Genomic DNA, 20,643 nt, shown 5'->3' on the forward strand with positions numbered 1-20,643 from the left:
GAGTGAGTTTTACGTCTCAGCTGTATCTGCTCGCTGAGTCCCCGAGCCTCTGCTGTGCTCCCACAGTCTAGACCAGGATGGGACTGTTAGAGGAGTTCTGGCACCACAAGTACTGGCTGCCACCTGGAGCTACCTGGGAAGACATGAAGGAGTCTGCTGACATTCACTACCCAAAGCCTCAGGACCTCTTGCTCTGCATCCCTGGTGCCCTGATCCTGATCATTGTCCGATACATCTTCGAAAGGTGAGTGCAGCAAATCCAGCCCCTTCTGTGCTGGTTGTCATCAGTGTCTTGAAGGATTGCTCTGGACCTATCCTTACCCACCTCCTAACAATTACAAAGTGGACAGGGAATTCTCCCCAGGAATACTGAATCTTTCTACTTTTGTGATTTATGGCATTTGTATGTCAGCAATTTGCCCTGCCATCTCTCATTCCCATACCCGTAGCATAACCTATACTATCGGGTGTGAAAAGACAAGTCACTCAGCTGCACCTCAGCTGTGTGTGGGAAGTCCCCCTGGAGAGACAGATTTGGGCTCTTGAGAGACCAGCTGGGAGCATGCAGCACAGGATAAGGAATTTGCTAGGTACATCAGGATTGGGAGACCCCAGATGAGCCAGGCTTCAGCCAGGTCTTAGAGGATACTCCCAAAGATGCTGAGTCCCCACTCAGCACAGAGGAAGGACACCCATGGCTCCTGCAGTTTCTTGTAGGACCACCCTGTTCACACCACTCCTTCCCCTCACCCAGCTCTGCCCTCCTCGCTCCTCCTGGCACCAGGGGTCCCCAGTTCATGTACTACAATGCCCTAGTTATGGGCATTCACACCCACCCAGCTGAGGGAAATGGTACTCCCAAAGGGGATCCTGCAAACTGACAGACATCTCCCCAGAACCTACGTGTGGGAACAATCTAAGTCCACATGGCTGAACACAGGAGATGGATCCAGCATGGGCTTTGGGCCCCTTTTCCAGAAGGTGAGACTGACATGTGGAGAGGTCCAGCCCTCACCCAGAGGAAATCAAGGGGTTATCAGTTAAAGCAGGGCAGGTGCTGACACGGGCAGCCCTGCCAAGATGCTGCCAGCCAGGCAGAACAGGACTATGGTGTGTGTGAAGCACGAAGGCTGTGCTCAGCAAACCTGCCCTCAGCTGGAGCATGGGCCTTCTTCTGTGGCCTGGAGAAGCTGGGGGAGCTGGGGAAGCACTGTCCCACCTCTCTGGAGAGCTGGCTTTTGGCTGCTGTGTTCAGCTTTGTGAGAAGCTCTGGCAAAACGGGCTGTAGGAAGAGCCAGAGAAACACAAAGCAGTCAGACCCCAAGGAAAGCTCTGTCCTGGGGGTTATCAAAACATCTCTCTGCTACCTGCAGGCCTGCAATGGCTTAGCAAATCCCATGTATTCGTGGGTCTCAAGAAGCTTGAAGTCTGGCCAATGGCCAGCACTGGGCTCCCAAATAGGGTCTCACTTCCAGGTTGACTCCATATGGGGAGTGTCTTAAGAGCTATAAGTAAAGACAATGAGAGCATAGCAACCCCCTCCCTCCCCCGCCTTGGTGTCAAGTCAATAATTATTATAATTAATTATTGCTTACTATTATTAATTATAGTATTATAGAATCATAGTATCGTAGAATCATAGTATCATAGAATTATTTAGGTTGGAAAAGATCCTGAAGATCATCAAGTCCAACCATCCATCTAACTGCCAAGTCCACCACTAAACCTTGCCCCTAAGCACCACATCCCCATATCTCTTAAATATGTCCAGCATTGGCAACTCCACCACCTCCACGGGCAGCCAGTTCCAATGCCTAACCACACTTTCTGTGAAGAAATTCTTCCTGATATTCAATCTAAACCTCCCCTGGTGAGACTTTAGACAATTTCCTCATGTCCTGTCACTTCTCACCTGAGAAGAGACTGGCACACACCTCACAGCAACCTCCCTTCGGGGAGTTGTAGAAAGCCATGAGGTCTCCCCTCAGCCTCCTCTGCTCCACACTGAGTAACCCCAATTCCCTCAGCTGCTCCTCATATGTCTTGTTTTCTAGTCAGCTTCATTGCTCTTCTCTGAATGCATTCTCAATATCTTGCTGTGAGGCACCCAAAACCGAACACAGCATTCAAGGTGTGGGCTCACCAGTGCCAAGTACAGGGCGACAATCACTTGCCTAGTCCTGCTGACCACACTATTTCTGATGCAGGCCATGATGCCCTTGGCCACCTGGGCACACTGCTGGCTCGTGTTCAGCGGGCTGTCAAACAGCATCCTTGTCTGCCAAGCACCTTTCCAGCCACTCTTCCCTCAGCCTATATGACTGTGTGGGGTTCTTAAGGCCCAACTGCAACATCCAACATTTAGCCTTGTTGGATGCCATACAGTTGGAAGTGGCCCATCAATCTAGACTATCCAGATGCCTCTGCAGAGCTTTCCTACCCTCAGGATCAACACTCCCACCCAAGTTGGTTTCATCTGCAAACTTACTGAGCGTGCACTCAATCCCCTCATCAAGATCACTGGTAAAAATGTTAAACAAAACTGTCATCAATACTGATTATATTTGTTAGTGTTGTCTCCACTGCACATCCAGCATTCCTCACCATTGCCTTGGTGCCATTCTGTCTTTCTCAAAGAAGAGCATTGACCCGATAGAGGCACTAAGCTTTGCATGTGCCCCTGAAGCGGTGCTGGACTCCCGGGGTTGGGTAGGTTTGCACCCAGTGGGGCTTTGGACTTCTCTGGCAGAGTGTGTGCAGCCAGAGCAGTGCTGGATCCCTGGGGTCCATGCACAGGATACGGAGCTGGCACAATCTTGCTGTGGGCTGGCCTTGGCTCCCAGTGAGGGTGCCCACATCCTCTCCTGTCTGAACTTTCTTTTCCTCTTCTAGAACCATAGCTCTACCCCTGGGCAGGAGGCTGGGTGTGAGCAACAGACCGAGGCCCAAAGCTCAGCCCAATGCCACACTGGAAGACTTCTACAATCTGATGGGCAAGACCCCAAAGGAGGTGAGTGTCGCTTGTGTCCCAAGAGCCCAGCTGATCAATATCTTCTTTCCCCACAGATACTCCAGCCCAAGCACACCAGCCTCACAGGCAGCACAGTTACTGCTAACAGGACAGAGGTGTCCTCTTCCACCCACATGGGGACAGAAGGCATCAGAAGGCCAACTCCTGCTTTCCTGACCTGTTTTCTAGGGGGACCTGATCTCGCTGGCCAAGCAAAATGACCTGCCAGTCAAAAAAGTGGAGGCCTGGTTCCGGCACCGGCGGGCCCAGGACCGTCCCAGACTGATGAAGAAGTTCTGTGAGGCAAGGTAGGTGAGCCAGCTGAGGATTTTGATCATGGAAACCTCCAACAAGGACTGCATGCCATAATGCTGGCAGAGGAAGTTTTAAAATGGCCAAATTCCTTCTGACATCAGGAATTTGGGCACAGCATGGACCACAGCAGAGCCTGGGTGGGCTGTAGATACCCCATTGCCTTAACAGCACGTTCGTGCATGTGCAAACAGAGCTGAGGTACTGCAAATCTTTGTCCAAACAAGAGTAGGCTCTTCCATGGGCTCTGCAGCTGCTGTGAGAGCATCTAGGAAGACGTGATACCACATTTGTTTGTCTGCACTTCATCCTTCTCCAGCTGTTTCTGGCCTGCAGTCATTGTGCCTAAATGTGTCAGTTTAGTCACTTCCACACAGCTGGGTGCTGGATGCAGAGGCCTGGGCACAGCCTGGTAAGCTATCACAATTCTGGAGGAAGTTTTAATTCCCTGTGTTTTTGTTTGTTTGTTTTTCTTTTTTCTATTTAAGCTGGAGATTTACATTCTATTTCACATCATTCTTCTCTGGGCTGGCTCTTCTGTATGATGTAAGTATGTCATCTGGGAGACACTGTGATGTGACACCTTTCAAGAGTTCCTCATTCATGGAAAATAAGTCTGATGGTCCTCGGCCATTTCAAGGAACCTACTGACGATTTGTGGCCATGACTAGGGATTGGACCATAGTTTCAGAGCCAAATAAGGACAAATTTCAGGGATGTGGTATGGAAACATACCCAATCTAAATCCAGCAGAACAGCCCCCTTATCCAGGCACGGACCTGGCTAGGTGTCAGTGATGTGACCGTGGTTTTCTTCATCCGACCCACTGTGGACTGACACCCTCAGTGGAACATCCTGTACATTCACTAACAACAAATGCATTTTGCCAACCACTTTCACAAAGTTCAAAGGCAGATTGGCTCTACCACAGGCACACTGACATCATGTGTTTACTTAATAAAGTACTCTTTCATGTTGCCATTATATGTTGATATGGCTATGGGATCTTAATTGCCGCTATCTCTTTGCACAGAAGCCTTGGTTTTGGGACCACACCGTGTGCTGGCTGAGCTTTCCACAGCAGGTGAGCTGCACGTATGTGGTATAATTCAGATTGGAAGGGGGCTCAGGAGGTTTCTTGTCCAACCTCCTGCTCACAGCAGTTAGCTGTGAGCCCAGATGAGGTTACACAGGTCTTTTCCAGTCCTTGAAAACCTTCAAGAATGGAAACTGCAGAACCTCTCTGGGCAACCTGTTCCACTGTTTGACTCTCGTGATGAAAAAGGTTCTCCTAATATTCACCTCCTGGTTCCAAGTATGCCCACTGTCTCTCATCCTCCCACCATGCACCATGTGAACAGCCTGACGGCCTCCTTGACCAGCTCCTCATAGGTGGTCCATATGAAGGAGCAGCAGGAGATTCTCTCTGCCCTGAACAGTCCCCTCTTCTCAAAGAGTTTCTCTGTAATACAAGCCTGGCTGGAAGCTGCTCCAGGTGTGTGGCCCTGAAAGCGACCTGGCAGTCAGGACATCCCTTGAACTCTTAAACAGGAAGAGAAATGAAAGGAGACAAGAGGAGTCCAACCCACCGTAGAGGGAAGATCTCAGCTCCTCTCAGTCCCTCTGAGAGTCTGGGGCTTGTCCTGGCTTTGGAGCAGACTGCCAGCACACCAGCAAATGGTTCAGTTACAAAGGACAGGAAAATTTAGACATGACCAAGCCCTGCTGACCCAGTTGCAGTTTTCATGACTGCGTTTTGCCTGGGAAGAGATTTGCCCTCTCCTGCTCCACATGGCTAAGCAAGGGTGTCACACTGCCTTTCACTTGTTTTGCAGCCTCTCCTGCCTGCACTGGGCTGGTTCTACCTGTTGGAGCTCTCTTTCTACTGCTCACTGGTTGCCACCCTGCCTTTTGATGTGAAGAGGAAGGTGAGTGACAGCGGCACAGCAGCAACCCACTGGCTTGGTCAGCCTCCACCATGAGGCTCCCCCCTCCCACTGTCAGCACCCCAGGGACTCACAGAGCTCTGCCAGGCCTGTGAATAGGCCAAGGCAGGCAAGGCCCCAGGCCACGTACACTCCCTGCAGCTCCTGTATCCCACCTGTGAATCTCATGCTGGGCCCTGCTCTAGTGGGGGCCTGCGAGGCCAGAGGAGTGCTGCTGGATGACAGTCCCTGTGCCTGGCCAAGGGACACCAAGAAATAGTCACTAGCGTGGCCCTTCCCTGCCTTGCTCCAAAGTGCGGCCTGAACCAGAGGACTCTGTCCTGAAGGACAGACCAGGAGCTCTTGTGATGAGGGTCCTGTTGATGCTTGCACAGTGCTCACCTTCTAGGCCCCATGGACCCAACACCCACCTTTGCCCTCATCTGTGTGCCTTGTTCTGTAGTATCAACTGTGCAGAGCTGTGGCTCAACCTCGGCTTCATCTGATTGATGATTGTTCAATTTGGCGATCATGTCTCACTTCAGTGACTTACTGCTGTGCCCCAGAAATGGACTTTACCCAGCTCTCACAAAGCATATCCCAGGTCCCAGAAGACCTGGAGAAGACCTATTAAAATTGTCAACCATACAATAGTGTTTGCAAATAGGTCAGTTATTGGAAACCTGCAATGCTTCCCAGAAGCAGCAGGAAGCCACCATCTGGCAGTGATCATCCCTGGGCCAGAGCCAGAGCTTGGCTTCCCAAGACCTTCACAGAGCACTCAGGGTTCATATTTTTGTACCCTAAGGCATTGTCTTTGCACGTATAGGCTTGACTATGCAGGCGTGAACCACCCTGCAAGGTTCTCTATTTAGATAACGCATGTGAGAAGGCAAATTCCCCATCTGCAGAGTCTCCAGCCCACCTCCATGGGTCCCTCTTCATGGGCAGCACTGGCAGGTTGAAGCGCTGCCTCCAATATGACTAATGGGTAGGTCCTGCCCCAGGACAAGGGTAGTCTACTGTCGTCACAAAAACTTCTTCAGTCATAGAATCGTAGAATCACAGATCGTTTAGGTTGGAAAAGACCTCTAAGATCATCTAGTCCAACCTCTAACTTAGCAGATAACCCAGATGGAATAGTCCACAACACAAGGGAGGAGTCTAGGAGGAAAATACAGGAGGATGTTAAGAGAGGAACTTTGTAAGGAAAGCTTGATTCGTGGTAAAAACAGAAAACCTGTCTTCTAGCACACTTGCACCTATGTGTACCTCACTGGTATTTATCTGCATTTCTGGTTGTAAAGTTTTTCATTTGTCTTGGCTTTATACATAACACCAGAGAACTGTAGCACAGTGGGGAGCACTACTGTTTGCCACATCCTAGATGCAGCAGCATCTTTGAACAGGTGCTGCCAGGTCAAGGTCAATGACTGACACAACCTCTCTTCTTGTGCCAGGACTTCAAGGAACAGATCATCCACCACATCGCCACCATCACCCTGATCTTTGTCTCCTACTGTGCCAACCTTATACGGTTTGGGATGATAGTCATGCTGGTCCATGATGCCTCTGATTATATTTTAGAGGTGAGTTACCAACGCATAGAAATGCTCATCTATTCTCTTGTCTGTGAGCAACTGTGCTGACCCTTGCAGATGCAGTCACTTACACAGGTAGGCCGCATGTATACCCTAGTGCCAATGCATTTAGGAAGTATCAGATTTACTGCTCTTGGGGAAAAGTAAATGAGTACACAGGGCTCAGACAATCTCCAACAAGTCCAGTAACCCTTGCAGGACATGGGAAATCCCTGAAGCCTCTCAGGAGAGTGGTAATAGAAGAAGAACACAGCCCCATGGTATAAATGGCAATATGTCTCTCTACAGCTGGCCAAGATGCTCCATTACATGAAATGGAAGTGGGTCTGTGAAGCAGTGTTTGTTGTTTTTGCTGTGGTGTTCATCAGTTCCCGGCTTGTCATTTTCCCATTAATGTGAGTTACGTTTTAATGTTCTCTAACCATAGGTGTCATGGACTATTTGTACTTCTGGAGGAATGTCCCTCCATGGTGAGGGGAGGAAAGGCAGGGAACAGGACACTGCAGGTAAACTCAAAGATGAATCCAGATAGAACAGAGGAACCCCAGAAAAAGCCAGGGTTTTTACCTATAAATTAATCTGGAGTCACAGTCTCTGCCTCTCCATTTCCAGGCTCTCACTGTCTCCTAGGCAGGAACTGTCTCTCATCTGGAGCTGTCTCTCTTGCTGGGATAAGATGTTTACATGCACCTACAGCAACTGACAATTCATGAGCTATCATAGCACTGGGAATTTTTTATGACTACCTTTCTCCATCCTTGTAAGGTCACTCCCACCACAGTCTGAGGGTAATTGTTCGTCTCCTCTAACCCTCTTTAAGACCTGGTGTGACTCTTCCAGCAAATAGGAAGTGGCCTCCTTCTGTTGCAAACACTGGTCATGCAAGAGAAGGAAGGTACAAATTATGCTGGTTAGAATTTCCCAAGAATTTCTTTACAGACTAAGAAAGTCCTGCTTAAAGCATTATTAAGATAAAACTAACAGGAAAAAAAAAATAGTAGGAATTTAAGGTGACCCTGTATCTATTTGAAATAAAATAGGAAAGTGATGAGTTCAACCTAAGGATTCAGGAGGTCGGACACTGGACATGCTGGGAGTGTAAGAGCAGCAGTATCTCCAGAAGTCACAGACACCAGTCTTGGAGAATGGTGTTTGCCTGTACACATCTGACCACACTCCCACACTCTAACTATGCTGAAATTGTTTCCCCTTCTTTACCCTTTCCAAATTGCCTAGAAAAGCTGATCTCACTTACCTTCCCAAAAATTCATTCCACAATACATGCATTATATATAGTCTAAGGTTTCGGTTTTCTTCAAAAACCAAACACTTTTCTTATTATGCCTAGAAGGAGTGGGACATGTTACATATGCATAAGGACAAGTCTGCATTGCTGTCCTCTGTTCCTGCCCTGGCTCCGTACCAGCACTGACTATGCTGAGTTTTGAACGTTGGTCCTGCTTCCCTTTAAGTCTGGATGCCTGTGAAGCTGACTTTGCATGACAAATCCCCAACTCTCTGGCAGTGAAACAGCTCCCTCAAAGGGAAAAGCAATAAAAGTTTGAGGCAACTTTCCTGAGAAAGAAGCTCGAATAACACTGATTTCAGTTGTCTACAAAAAGTCAAACAAGTCCCAGTAACGTGCTGTATTCTAATGGAAGAACAAAGCAGATGGGTGTTCTGGGTCAGACCAAGGGTCCGTCAAGGTCAGACCCTGTTTCCAACAGCAGCAAGAAGCAGATGTTTAGGGAGGAGCATAAAGGCAGAGCAGACACAGATGTTATATCCACCGAATGTTTCCCAGCTTATAACATCTTAGATTTCATGTCGTAGATACTTGCAGAGGAGTGCACATGCCAGTGTTTGTTATTTCTCTCCTGCACCAAATTCTGTTCTGTTCTGTCTGATTTCCATTTCCAAACCAGGTATTTATAAGCATTGATAAGATCCCCTCTCAGTCTTTTCTCAAGGCTGAACAGACCCAGGTCTCCCAGCCTTTTCTCACAGGGAAGATGCTCCAGGCCCCGTATCATCTTTGTGGCCCTCTGCTGGACTTTTTCCAGGAGATCCCTGTCCTTTTTGTGCCAGGGAGCCCAGAACTGGACACAGAATTCCAAATATTTTCCTCCCAGTCTCTCTGACTACTACATTCACAGAAAAGCTTTTAAAGCCAGTATTACAATGACAGTAAGTTGCCCTTGACCTCGCCCCATGATGGAGGCACTGCTTTGACCTCCCAGTGCTGCCCAGGAAGAGGGACCCATGGAAGTGGGCTGGAGATTCTGCAGGTGAGGAGCATGACTTCTCGCAGAGAGAGCTTCATGTGAACAGAAGGCCTTGCAGGGTGGTTCATGTCTGCATGGTCAAGCCCGTATGTGTAAAAGCAATGCCTTGGGGTACAAAAATATGAACCTCCTCTGTGGAGGTCTTGGGAAGCCAAGTTCTGGCTCTGGCCCAGGGAGGATCGCTGCCAGATGGTGGCTTCCTGTTGCTTCTGGGAAGAATTGCAGATATGCTTTGCAAACAGACCTATTTGCAAACACTATTGTGTGGTTGGCAATTTCAGTAGGTCTTCTCCAGGTCTTCTGGGACCTGGGATATGTTTTGTGAAAGATGGGTGAAGTCCATTTCTGGGACAGAGCAAGAAGTCATTGAAGTGAAGTCATTGCACAGGCCTAGCACAGACTGGTTCTTCCCAGGGAACCCATGAGCCAAGTATTTGCCCAGAAAGTCTCTTGACCCTTGTAATTGTGAAGACATGCAAACTCTAATTTGTCTCTCCCTCTCTCTTTCCCACAGCACATACTATTACTTTGTGACAAAATTTCAGATGTTCCTCCTAAGCTGTCTGATAAATGCTTTCCTGATGATCCTGCAGTTGTTGCACATTTTTTGGTCCTATCTAATCCTCCAGATGGTCTTTGGTGTCATCCTCCACGGTGCGGTATGAAAAATCTTTTTCTCCTCTGTGCCACCATTACTCATGAGCAACCCTGAGATCCAGAGTGATTCCTGCATGCCTGCAGGAAGGGGTGGGAGAAATGGGACTACCCAAAAAAACAGCCCAAGAGCTTCTGAAGGCACATGGTGAGAGTTGTACAGATACCTTTGTTTATGGGATGTCATTAAAATTCAGTTTTCAGTGCACAAGAAGTAGCCATGACTATCTCCTTCCCAAATAACCAACTGCCCTCACCACAGGGCAGCAGTAGACTGAACAAATATATATTGACTTTCAGAGCTTCAACGATAAAAAATAGACAGGCATATATGCAGAATAACTACATGTAAAATAAACACTAAGTTTTTTTCAGAAGGTCACATTACAAGAACATTATAAGGATCACCAAAAAAAAAAAAAACATATTCAAAAGTCAGGAAAACACATAACCAACTCCAGGTAGTTTTAGTCAATCTCCCAAATTCAGGGACAATTACCACACTGGTTTCAAGGATATGATCTCAGCTATTGTTTTTATTTTACCTCTCAGGTTAACATACCAGTGCTCTGAATGAAAGCAAGACCAGTCCCCTTTAATGCAGCAAGACATAGGTTTTGCAGCCTGTTTAAATCATCTTTCTCTCCTACAGAAAAGAAAAGATGCAAGAAGTGACACTGAGGAAAGCGACAGGAGTGAAGCAGAAGATCTGGCAAAGAGCAAAGAGTAATGTGGGTCTCATTGCAAAATACCAAGAGCCAGACAGACTCTTAAAAGCAGGAAGGATGAACAGGACCACAAGGGAGAGGCCAGACAGGCTCACAGAACCCTTTGCAGCGTTATAGCTGAGGCATCATCCAACATCTAGACAAAAGAAAATTTCATCATAGAGTTTCCAGGCAACAAATAACTTTAGGAGATGTTTTCTTCACCTGTCTTGTTGGGAACATCATTTTACTACTACTCTATCCAGAAGAAAAATGGTCAATCAGCCACAGTCTCACTAAAAACAGGCTAAGAGGGGTTAAACAATCTGCTGAAGTTATAACACTTAGCTGTGGTTATCTCAAAACTTTCCGAAAGGTTCGTAATGTAATAAATTACAACTGCTGAACATTTATCTGAACCACAATTTCAGAATATACTGGCAGTCAGTGCTAGCCACCTTATGAAAAAAGTTGCATGTAAAAAACACTTGCTTCAGCTGCCAAATAAGCTTCCAGTTGTATAGTCTAAAATTGTCAGATTTTGGGGCAAGGATAGACCGTTTCCACATATAAAGCCTGGCCAAGTGAGACAAGCTGTGTTTGCTGTATGAATTATACAAAATAGCTCACGCGTCTAAAAGGTTTTGCTAACTGAATGTGTACTTAGCGAAAATGGTCCTAAAATTGAAAGCAACTGAAATTCTTCTGAAGGCACACTTTTCTACTAGTCTAAATGGAAGCTTTCCATAGGGATGTATTAGTGTTGTTGAGGTTTCATTTTTAAAGTCTGAAAATAAATGTTACAATGCTGACATATTAATGGGATATTTTAAGGGTTTTCTCTGTTTTGGATGACTATTCACTTTGTAATATATTGTATCTGACGTCATGTTCAGAATTTACTGTATAACATTGGATTTAAAGTTTATGTAGAAAAGAATTATTACACCTAAACAAGCCCATTTTACCTTGATGTTGCATGATGCAGATTTTTTTTATCATCATTTTTTGGAATATCAGTAATATCAGCTCTTGTGTCAATCAGCAGATCTTTGAAACCTGCTGGAGATCTGATATCACTGATAATTCAAAGGCTCAAAAATTACAGAGGGCCAATAAATCATCATATACATTTGTCTACAAACAATATATAGAAACCTACAAATGCTGTCTTTAAAGCTGTTTTCTACACAAGCTTTGAATATGCTTCCAAGGGGTCTGATATATTTTGCGCAAACATTAAGGAAAATTAAACAATTTTAGAGAACTGCAAAGAGGTGGGGAATGAAGGATGGTGTCCCTAGAACACTTTATTGTTAAGAACCATGGTCCACCTCCCAGATCTGACCCATTAAAGAAAAATATAAATAACTCAGGAAAGATGTGTGAGAGAAAGGCAGAAGGAACTGACACCAACATGCCCCTGTCCTGCTGTTTCCTACAGCAGTCCTAAATCCTTAGTCCTGCCCATCAAACCCTCTTCTTCAAAAGCAATCCTTAATTAAGGGTATATGCAGGTCATGATCCTTGCACCCTCCTTTCGGTGCTTTAGGATGGAGATGGTGTTTTTATTTTTGGTCTGTAGAGCAAAGGGGACTAAGGAGACTGAAGCAGGACTTTTAAGTGCCCCAGTTGGCCAGTGGCCAACCTGCTGTGGTGCTCTCTATGCTGGACTAAAGGTAATTTTCACCATACTAACATAACATTGGAAGCTTATTTCAGGCTAAAATGACACTGATACTTGATAAGGCTTGACTTCAGCGATGTTTTTGTTTTTCTTTTAAATCCGTCCTGCAGCAGTAAGAGCCCATACAGTCTGCTGAAGATTCCCTCGACACACATTTATTACTTTACTCCTACAGGTGATTTTTTTTTTTTTGGTTGGTTGGTTGTTTTTTTCGTATCTGATGGTTTTTTTGTATCTGATGTTGTAACATCAACACTGAGGCATTTGTGTACTCATACCAACACCGACCACTATTTCCAGTAATGATCTGCAAACCACATGTAGTCACAAAGGTTTCACCGGCTTTTGCTTCAAGATATTTGCCAAGTAGAAACCAGAAAAGCTAGGAATTATACAGATCTATTTTTAAAATTTTAAAAATTTCACAAATCAAATTTGATACAGTGCAGTTCCCATCATCTGTAAAGCACATGACTTTTTCTTTATGATTATGTTGGATCTGGTATCACTCATGCCCATGTATCAAACCTTCGCACAGAGACACAGCCACGAATAGGAAGAGGGCAAGGCAGTTTGTTCTCTATGACCTGGCACATATCAACATAGGGATCAAAGAGGACTACAATGGGAAGGGCACTGTTCCCCTTTCTTTGTCCAAGGAGATAAATTTGTCCATTAACAGTGCTGCATCCCATGAAGAACTTCTTGGTCAAGCATTCCTCATCCACATGAGTCCATTCATCTGTTTCCACATCAAATCGAAAAGCTCCCCCTCCTATGGTGTATAGAGCACCATTCAGTGATGTGATGCAGAGGTCATACCTGAGAGGGAATCACAGAATCACAGAAAAATTAAAGTTGGAAAAGACCTCCAAGACCATCTGGTCAAACCATCCCCCTACCACCAATGTCACCCACTAAACCATGTCCCTACGCACCAAGTCCAACCTTTCCTTGAACACCCCCAGGGACGGTGACTTGACCACTTCCCTGGGCAAACCGTTCCAATGCCTGACCACTCTTTCTGAGAAGAAACGTCTCCTAATTGTTTAAATTGTTGAAAAGTAGTGCTCTTTGTTCAATTCTTTGTTTTAATTGTTGAAGAGTAGGGGCATGATGTTTCCATTTTTCCACTCACCAGGGACATTGCCCGAATGCCAGGACTTTTCAACTCAGATGGAGAGAGACTTGGTGACTCCATCAGCCAGTTCCCTCAGGACCCTGAGATTCATGTCATCAGGTCCCATAGACTTGTACCTGTTTAGATTCACCAGGTGGTGTTGAACCTGCTGTTCACTTACAGTGGGTGGGACTTTGATCCCCCAGCCTCCATCTATGGGTTCAGGGAAATGAAAGACTTGGGAAGCCTATCTACCAGTGCAGACGGAGGCAAAGAAGTTGTTGAGTACCTCAGCCTTCTCCATGTCGGTCATTACCAATTACTCAGATACAGAAACTCACTCCTAATATAAGAAATTAGCCACCTATAATCGCTCACACACTATTTTCACCCCTCAGTCTATTTTCACAAATGTTAAAGGTGCATGGTGGCCCCCGGGGACTCCTCCTGTCACCCCAGCGCAGCAGCCCGAAGGAAGCTGGGTCCTCTCTTGTGCTCTTCTTCGAGGCTCTGCGCAGAAGGGATGCCACCTCTCACACAAGGGCTGGGGGATGGGAAAGAAGCACTCACACAACCCCTGAGAATTGGCAAGAGTTGTTTATTGCCTGGACATCTTGCAGGTAAGCCTGCGGGATGTCCGTGGTGTTTGGTGGCTCCAAGCTAATGCTTGGGATGGAGCCTGAGCAACGAGTAGGGAGCTGGGTGGGCACTCCTGCGCCGCTGTTGGTGCTCTTGGATGGAAGAGAGCAACGACATGCTGTGGTAGTCCCACGTCTGTTCTAGTGGAGGTGGATCCACTTCCATTTGTTCTTCCACATCTTCTGGTGGATTCGTCTCCATGGGCTCCACAGTGCTTGGCAGAAGGATAAGCCAGTCTTTGCCTGGGACTGCCCAAATGGGATGCCTTCTATTCGGAATGTTTTCCGGCCAGGGTGCTGAACCAGGAGGTCATCCAGTTCCACTCCCAGGACCCATGCCACTGTTGGTTTGATTTTCACGCATGGGTTCGAGGTTGCCATCTGTTTTATGGCCATGCCTGGGTCCCACACTCCGTTCTGTACCATGGGCATGCCTCTGCCCCCCACGACTGTCTGTCTGATGCTCCTGACTTTGCCCCACACCACCGTTACACCTATGGGAAGGCCCAGGCCCCCTGTTGCTGGGTGTTTGAGGGGGCGGCCTGTTCCCCACGTCGTTGCGGTACCTGTGGTACTGCTTGTGTGTGTCTGTGGGCTGGGTGCCAGAGGTGTCTTGAGCACTGATGTCTCTTGTGCTATCCCTCCGCCCACGACACGTCTCCTTCATGTTAACTGCATTCCTTCTTGGCGCTTCTTTGGACGGCATCGCTGTCCTTGCATACCAAGGAGGGCCGCTTCTCGCCTTTCTGCTTCTAGTCGTCTTCCTGCCACTTACGCCGGCTGTCAGAAGAGCTAGTCGCTGAGCGAGTGGTGGGCCAGCTGCAGGGGGCCTGTTTTATAGGGCCCACAGCAAAGGCGGGACAGCGGTGGCCACTGTGACCTCAGCAAGCCTCTGTGATGGAGTGGCCCATGCGTGCCCAAAGGCGGCTGTGTTGGGAGCGGCCAGGGAGATGCCCTCACGTGAAAGAAGGAGGAGGGTTGGGGGGGCTGAGGGCCCCTTTTCTGGGGCTGGCTCCCCTGGGCCACAACGGCTGCCCTCCACCTCCCATCCTGTGCCCTGGGTTTATTTTTAACACTGGTTTTTATGTAATTTCATTCTATTCTTTACGGAAAAGAACAGAAGCAAGGTGTATCTTCAGCCCTAATGCCCATGTGCGCTTTGTGCTCTGAGTGAAGGATTTCTTCCTCACATCACATCTAACCTAAATCTCCTCTCCATTTGTTCAAAGCCATTACTCCTTGTCCCCTCGCTACGCTCCCTGCTAGAGCCCATCTCCAGCTTTCTTTCTTCTGAACTTGGGGTTGCTCAGAGGCTCTAGAGGTCTAGGGACTCGAGACCTCTTCCCAAATAATCAGTATCCACAGTACACAGCATTAGCCTTAGCTATCCCCTGCCCCAGTCGCCCCATCTCCAGTGACAGCAGGAATGCTACCTGCTTGTGTTCACTCAAGTTGCAAAGATGTGAAGTGCTCCTACTCCTGCTCAAAAGCACAGCCGCTGTCCTATGACTATGAATCATCATTACCACAATTACCAGCAAGCAAGAAATCAACATTTTATACTAAGCCTCGTGTCAGCGAACAGCATTATCAGGGAAGCTTGCACAATTAAACCATAATTCAGTGGATAAATGTTAAGTACTTTACAGATGAGCAAATTAAGAAAGCATTAGCCACAGGATTTGAGGAAGAGGTGATGATGGTGCCAGCTCACAGGATTTGAGGAAGAGGTGATGATGGTGCCAGCTAGTGACCAGTGAAGTCCTGTGTGTGCTCCCACTGCTCAGGAGGGTCCCAGGCAGCCACCAGGCAGCTGCAGAGGAGCCAGGAGCCACCTCCTCCCCTGGATAATTCTCAAGATGTGGAGGAGGAAGTAGAGACTAAGAGGGGGTCCCACAGGGCCAGAAAAGCACCCCAGGCTACCAAGACATGCCATGGTTCACTCAGCTACGTACCCACTTAGACCTGACTGAGAAAAAAACCACTCCTGATTGCTTTGCTGCAAGCTGCTAGGACAGAAATAATTCCGTATCTTGCCAATAAATCCCCACCACCAGACTGATGGACAGTGGACAACTCCAGCAGTCTTCCATTGAAATGGAATTACTTGAGGACATGAAAAGACTGGAAATGGGTGTTGTGGGAACATCCATCTCCTGTCCCATGTGCTGACGCAGGGGAAGGAGGGAGGACGGGGGCAGTTTGCTTACTTGGGATGTAACGGAGAGCTCAGCTCTTACACACTTGTGGCTGCATCAGCCCTTTTCCATAGATTCCCCCAGAGCTCAGGGATGGGAACCGGTCATCTCCTGGCAGCCAAAGCAGCGAAGGATGCCACTGGCGTCAGGAAGCTCTGGCTCAAGCTTTATATATTTCAGATACGGGTGGCTTTAAGCTGTTTTCCACAGTCTGGGGATTGTTTCTCTTGCTCAAATAATTTAGCATTAACCTGAGGCTGTGGGCTCAATCCTTGCTGTCAAAACCCAGTGTGTAGCTTTGCGTGCAGCTCCTGTGGGTATGGGGGAATACAGCATGAATCTCTCTGACTCCTTCAAAGCCTAGCAGAGCTGCTTTATGTTTGTAGAAATCAACATAAATAAAAATAAATCTGACAGGCTTTAGTCTACATTTCTCCAGTATATCCTCCTCTGCGCTGGATTTACCATCTTATAACCCTCCACTGACTCCTTTCCAGGTTCTTTGCATCTCTCTTGCACTGGAATCCCAAAACTAGCCCCTGTTCCAGGTGGTCTCATTGGTGCAGAGGGGAACAAAAATGCCCCTCTCTCTCGAGCATCTCTCCTCATCAGGTCCCAGATTTCTTACCTTGGAAGTGGGGAAAATGAGATGACATCCCAGCTGTCCGTCTCTGTGTTCAGCCTTTGCACTCCACCATAGACATGTCCATTTTCATCCAGGCCACAGACCACATAGATCCTGGTCCCCACACTGACTGCATCTCCTCTCTCCACAGGTTGAACCATAGGACTCATGCTTTCCCACTGTGGGTCCACCAAAGCCATGCGCTCCACCGTTGCGATTATCCCTTCATCTGTGCTCCCTCCAAGTACATACAGGTAGAGCCCTGCTCCTACCGCACAATGGCTATTGCGAGACTTCTTCATGGCAGGCCCTTCCAGCCAGCTATTACTCAAACAATTGTAGATCAGCACCCAATCCACACTATACCACACAAACTCATCCCGGAAATATCCTCCTGTCACAAAAAGGAAGTTCCCTGGAAAGACAGCAGAGAAAATGATCAGTTACACAAAGGCTGAAAAATGGTCCTGAGGGCTTTCTTTTTATTTTTTTTTTCCTCTGAGCTCTACCAGTATACTGCAGGATGAGCAAAGAAAATGACTGCTCTTTGTATTAATTGGCAATATTTGATTCCTCATCTGCCCAGATATGCTGGGCCTACAGGATGAAGCAACTCTTTCCAAGTTGGCTCCCACTCTTGAACAGAACCATGAAAGCACTGGCAGAAAAGAACCTCTGGGAATCTCACATCCAGCCTTCCACTTGAAACGGGACTATCGCCAACACTGAGTAAGGGAAGTCATGGTTTTTGAGCTGTCTTGAAAGTCTCCATGGATGAAGACATCACAACGTCCACAGATAAATTTATCTTAAAGGCAACTATAAATCAGCAGTCACCACCTGTCAAAACCAAGGCCAAAAAAAATGCTTACAGTGATTAGACTCACTCCAGATAAAGCTAATGTGAGGAGTCCAATACCTTTATTGTTCCTGCTATAAGAAAAAAGAATTCAGCCTTGCCTAACATTCTTCCAGGGCTATGGAAAACAAGGCCATTCTCTGAACACAAGTGAGTTTTTTAGCAATGCTATATTTTATAGGAAAGGCAGCTGAATTTGCTGCATTTGAGTCTCTGAACCTCAGCTTTTCTTTGCATTTGCTCAGTCCCACTTGTTGGCACTTGAGTCCCAGTTGAGATACAGGTCTGCAAGTTACCTACTGCTGCCACTGCATATTGCGTGAGGTTTCTGCGCTGCAATGGAGAACAAGCCTGCCAGGTCCCTGTTTTAGGTTGAAACAGAAATAATTCTTGCTGTTCGTTGTCATGCTTTCCTCCCAGGACATATAAGGTGTCATAGCTCCGACCAGCATTAGGACACAGCTTCATATTTTGCCAGCTGGGTGGAGGACAGCTGTCTAACTTCCTTATTAGTCTGGAGAAGGTATCTGTCTGTCCATGGCGCTTGCTGCGTTTCACCAAGACATCGAGGAAGGACAAACTCAGAAAAGTGACCCTGACTTGGCCCACCAAATCCAAGAAGTCTTCCTCCCTCGTTGCTGGGTACTCCATTATCCACCTCATAATACTGTCAAAAACCACATCTTCTCGAGGAACAAATAGCTCATCACTTTTTAGGAAGTGCATCAACATTTCTTTGGGTAGAGCCTTAAATTCTTCCTGACACATCACATCCCCCCAGTGGGTGAGAGCCACATTCATAGCAGATGCATGCAGCTCTACAAAGGCAAATTGCTGTGAGTAGGTCATCAGGCCCAGGCAGTTGGAAACATGCAGCTCCCTCTCCAGAAATTTCTCACACAACAGTTTCACCCTGTCAAACTGAAAAAAATCAGCTGTTTCCAGTAAGCTGATCACATTTTCTTGACCTATAAGCACTTGGGCTGTGCGAGTAAACTCAAGAAGTGCCTGAAAAGGCGCTGCATCGATCCCTCTGATCACTATATGTTGTTCAGTGCTCTCTCTTGCACCCCCAAAAAACATCGCTTCAAAGTAACGGCTGTGTAGTGAAAGTGCCCTTCGGCTGACCTGAAAGAGTCTCTCTCCGACCTCAAGAACTGTGTCTGCAACCGTTTCTGCCTGAGGTCCCAGCTCTTCCGCTTCTTGTGCAGACTCCATGTCTGTTGACTGCTGAGCAGTTAAAATTAACTCCGTCCTTACGCAGTCTTTACTCATGTGAGGTCTCTGGAAACATTATCCACCCAGCTCTAGGATAAGTACAAGATAAGCCAGCCTTGGCCTAAAAATAGAATATGCTTTCCATCCTCCTGCTTTGCTCTTCAGCCTTTCCCGCTGCTTTCAGAGCAGCGATAGCAGGAAAGCTGTTTAACTACAAAGTTGTAGATTTAATTGCCACCCACCTTAGCTAGGCAACACCGAAGTCAACTGGGGGAGCTGTTCTCCAAGCAAAAAGCCTAGACTAGGAGGAGGATGGAGGTAAAACAACCAAAACCTTCTTAAGCACTGACTACACCTAAGGAAGTTGTAGATTAACATTGAACCTGCTGGGAAAAAAAAAATATAATACTTTTTTTTTTCCCTGAAAAACAAAAACTTAAAAAAGCTTAAGACTTTCCAAGAGAAACAACTTTCCCCAAAGCTAGATCCTTCACCAATTTAACTTTGATATCAAATTCCAAATTGCTTGCAGTATTTGTTAAATATTTAGCTTTAAGCTTTAATAAGACATGGGGGGAAGGAATGAGCCCCCACGCAAATACCAAAGGCAGCCACATACCTAGCCAGCCTCAAACTCAATGCACTAAATCAACAGTCAGCATGAGCAACACATCACTCACTGATTTCACACTGTGGATTTCCCAAAGCATTTAGACCAAGCTGTTAAGCGGAGGGATTTGCACAGTGACTTTGAACTAGGGCTACTTACGCTAGTGGTTTTCAACAAAAAGAAGAGCGTTCCATGGATCTAGTACACTTATTTCTCTCTGCAGGTAAGCAGAGGGAAGTGCCGATCTCTCCTCCCTGGTAACCAGTGATAGAACAAGGGAATGGCACAAAGCTGCACCAGGGGAGGCTCAGACTGGATATAAGAAAAAAATTCTTTACTGTGAGGGTGGTCAAACACCAAAATAGGCTTCCTTAGAGAAACTGGTGATGGCCCATGCCTGTCAGCTTTCAAGAGGCACTTGGACAATGCCCTCAATATGCTTTAACTTTTGGTTAGCCCTGAAGAGGTCAGGCAGTTGGACTAGATGATCTTTGAATGTTCCTTCCAACTGAACTATTCTAAGTTCTGCAACATTACAAAAATAAGTTGGAAGGAGCATGACTCTATTGACAGCTATGGAAAACACTCGAAGAATTAACCCCTAGGAACTGAAAAATCCAGAAAATCCACTCATTTACACAGGGTCATATGTCACACAAGACAAATGGTCCCTACTGTCATAGCTCCCTGGACAAGTCTGATATACTGAACTTGAATTGACCTACTTCAAATTCCCAGTCATTTTAGAGCTGACCCAGGAAAAGCCATGAACAGGTTGCTGTTGCCAAAATGAACAGCCAATACAGCCTGTCCTTGCCATGCTTTCTCAAAGATGTCCAGGAACAAGACTCCTGCTGCCACCAAAACCCTTCACTCAGCTACAACCTCCTTGTAAAGGGTCCTCAAGAAACAGAAGGTAGGAGAAGCAGGTTGCCTACAGGCTACATGCAGGCATCTTCTACAGGAGAGTCTAAAATGCCTAACAAATGCAGAAGTATTCAGATAAAGGACCTGAAGCTATCAGTCATTTTTCATTGCTTTCCTGCCTTAGAATTGAGCATTGTTTCTGGTCTGGTCACTTCACTTTTTGCTGTGTTCACCCACTCCCTGAACAAATGTCTTGTACGTTTACAACTGTGGAAGAGTTGCAATGGCAGATGTAGACCATTTTTTTCAAACAGACAGACATTTAGA

The 20,643-nt window shown here is 46.8% G+C and overlaps 2 protein-coding genes across 2 annotated transcripts; one reads left to right on the forward strand and one right to left on the reverse strand.

The window, feature by feature from the left end:
- The first annotated feature begins 77 nt into the window (after positions 1 to 77).
- Positions 78 to 10,517, forward strand: LOC118258994 (ceramide synthase 4-like). The gene is made up of 10 exons (XM_035568149.1): positions 78 to 244; positions 2,893 to 3,010; positions 3,200 to 3,318; positions 3,811 to 3,868; positions 4,356 to 4,406; positions 5,158 to 5,250; positions 6,708 to 6,836; positions 7,137 to 7,243; positions 9,648 to 9,792; positions 10,440 to 10,517. The coding sequence occupies exons 1-10, from the start codon at positions 78 to 80 to the stop codon at positions 10,515 to 10,517; spliced, it is 1,065 nt and encodes a 354-aa protein (XP_035424042.1).
- Positions 10,518 to 12,442: 1,925 nt separating this feature from the next.
- Positions 12,443 to 18,839, reverse strand: LOC118258956 (kelch-like protein 24). Its single transcript, XM_035568088.2, has 3 exons — positions 17,918 to 18,839; positions 16,766 to 17,177; positions 12,443 to 13,003 (listed from the first exon to the last, which is right to left on the reverse strand). Exons 1-3 carry the CDS (start codon positions 18,837 to 18,839, stop codon positions 12,691 to 12,693), a joined length of 1,647 nt encoding a protein of 548 aa, XP_035423981.2. The 3' UTR covers positions 12,443 to 12,690.
- Positions 18,840 to 20,643: the final 1,804 nt, after the last annotated feature.

The sequence above is a fragment of the Cygnus atratus genome, chromosome 26 (assembly GCF_013377495.2).
Source record: "Cygnus atratus isolate AKBS03 ecotype Queensland, Australia chromosome 26, CAtr_DNAZoo_HiC_assembly, whole genome shotgun sequence".
NCBI classification, from domain to species: Eukaryota; Metazoa; Chordata; class Aves; order Anseriformes; family Anatidae; genus Cygnus; species Cygnus atratus.

Bases quoted from the DNA above. Each gene is read 5' to 3' on its own strand.
- LOC118258994 (XM_035568149.1), top strand. From the start codon at position 78: ATGGGACTGTTAGAGGAGTTCTGGCACCACAAGTACTGGCTGCCACCT. The intron at 3,011-3,199 runs GTGAGTGTCGCT...CCTGTTTTCTAG, and splicing joins TGGGCAAGACCCCAAAGGAG to GGGGACCTGATCTCGCTGGC. The intron at 3,869-4,355 runs GTAAGTATGTCA...CTCTTTGCACAG, and splicing joins GGCTGGCTCTTCTGTATGAT to AAGCCTTGGTTTTGGGACCA.
- LOC118258956 (XM_035568088.2), bottom strand. From the start codon at position 18,839: ATGGAGTCTGCACAAGAAGCGGAAGAGCTGGGACCTCAGGCAGAAACG. The intron at 17,178-17,917 runs GTAACTTGCAGA...CTGTCTTTCCAG, and splicing joins ATATGCAGTGGCAGCAGTAG to GGAACTTCCTTTTTGTGACA. The intron at 13,004-16,765 runs GTAAGAAATCTG...ATTCCCTCTCAG, and splicing joins TCATTTTCCCCACTTCCAAG to GTATGACCTCTGCATCACAT.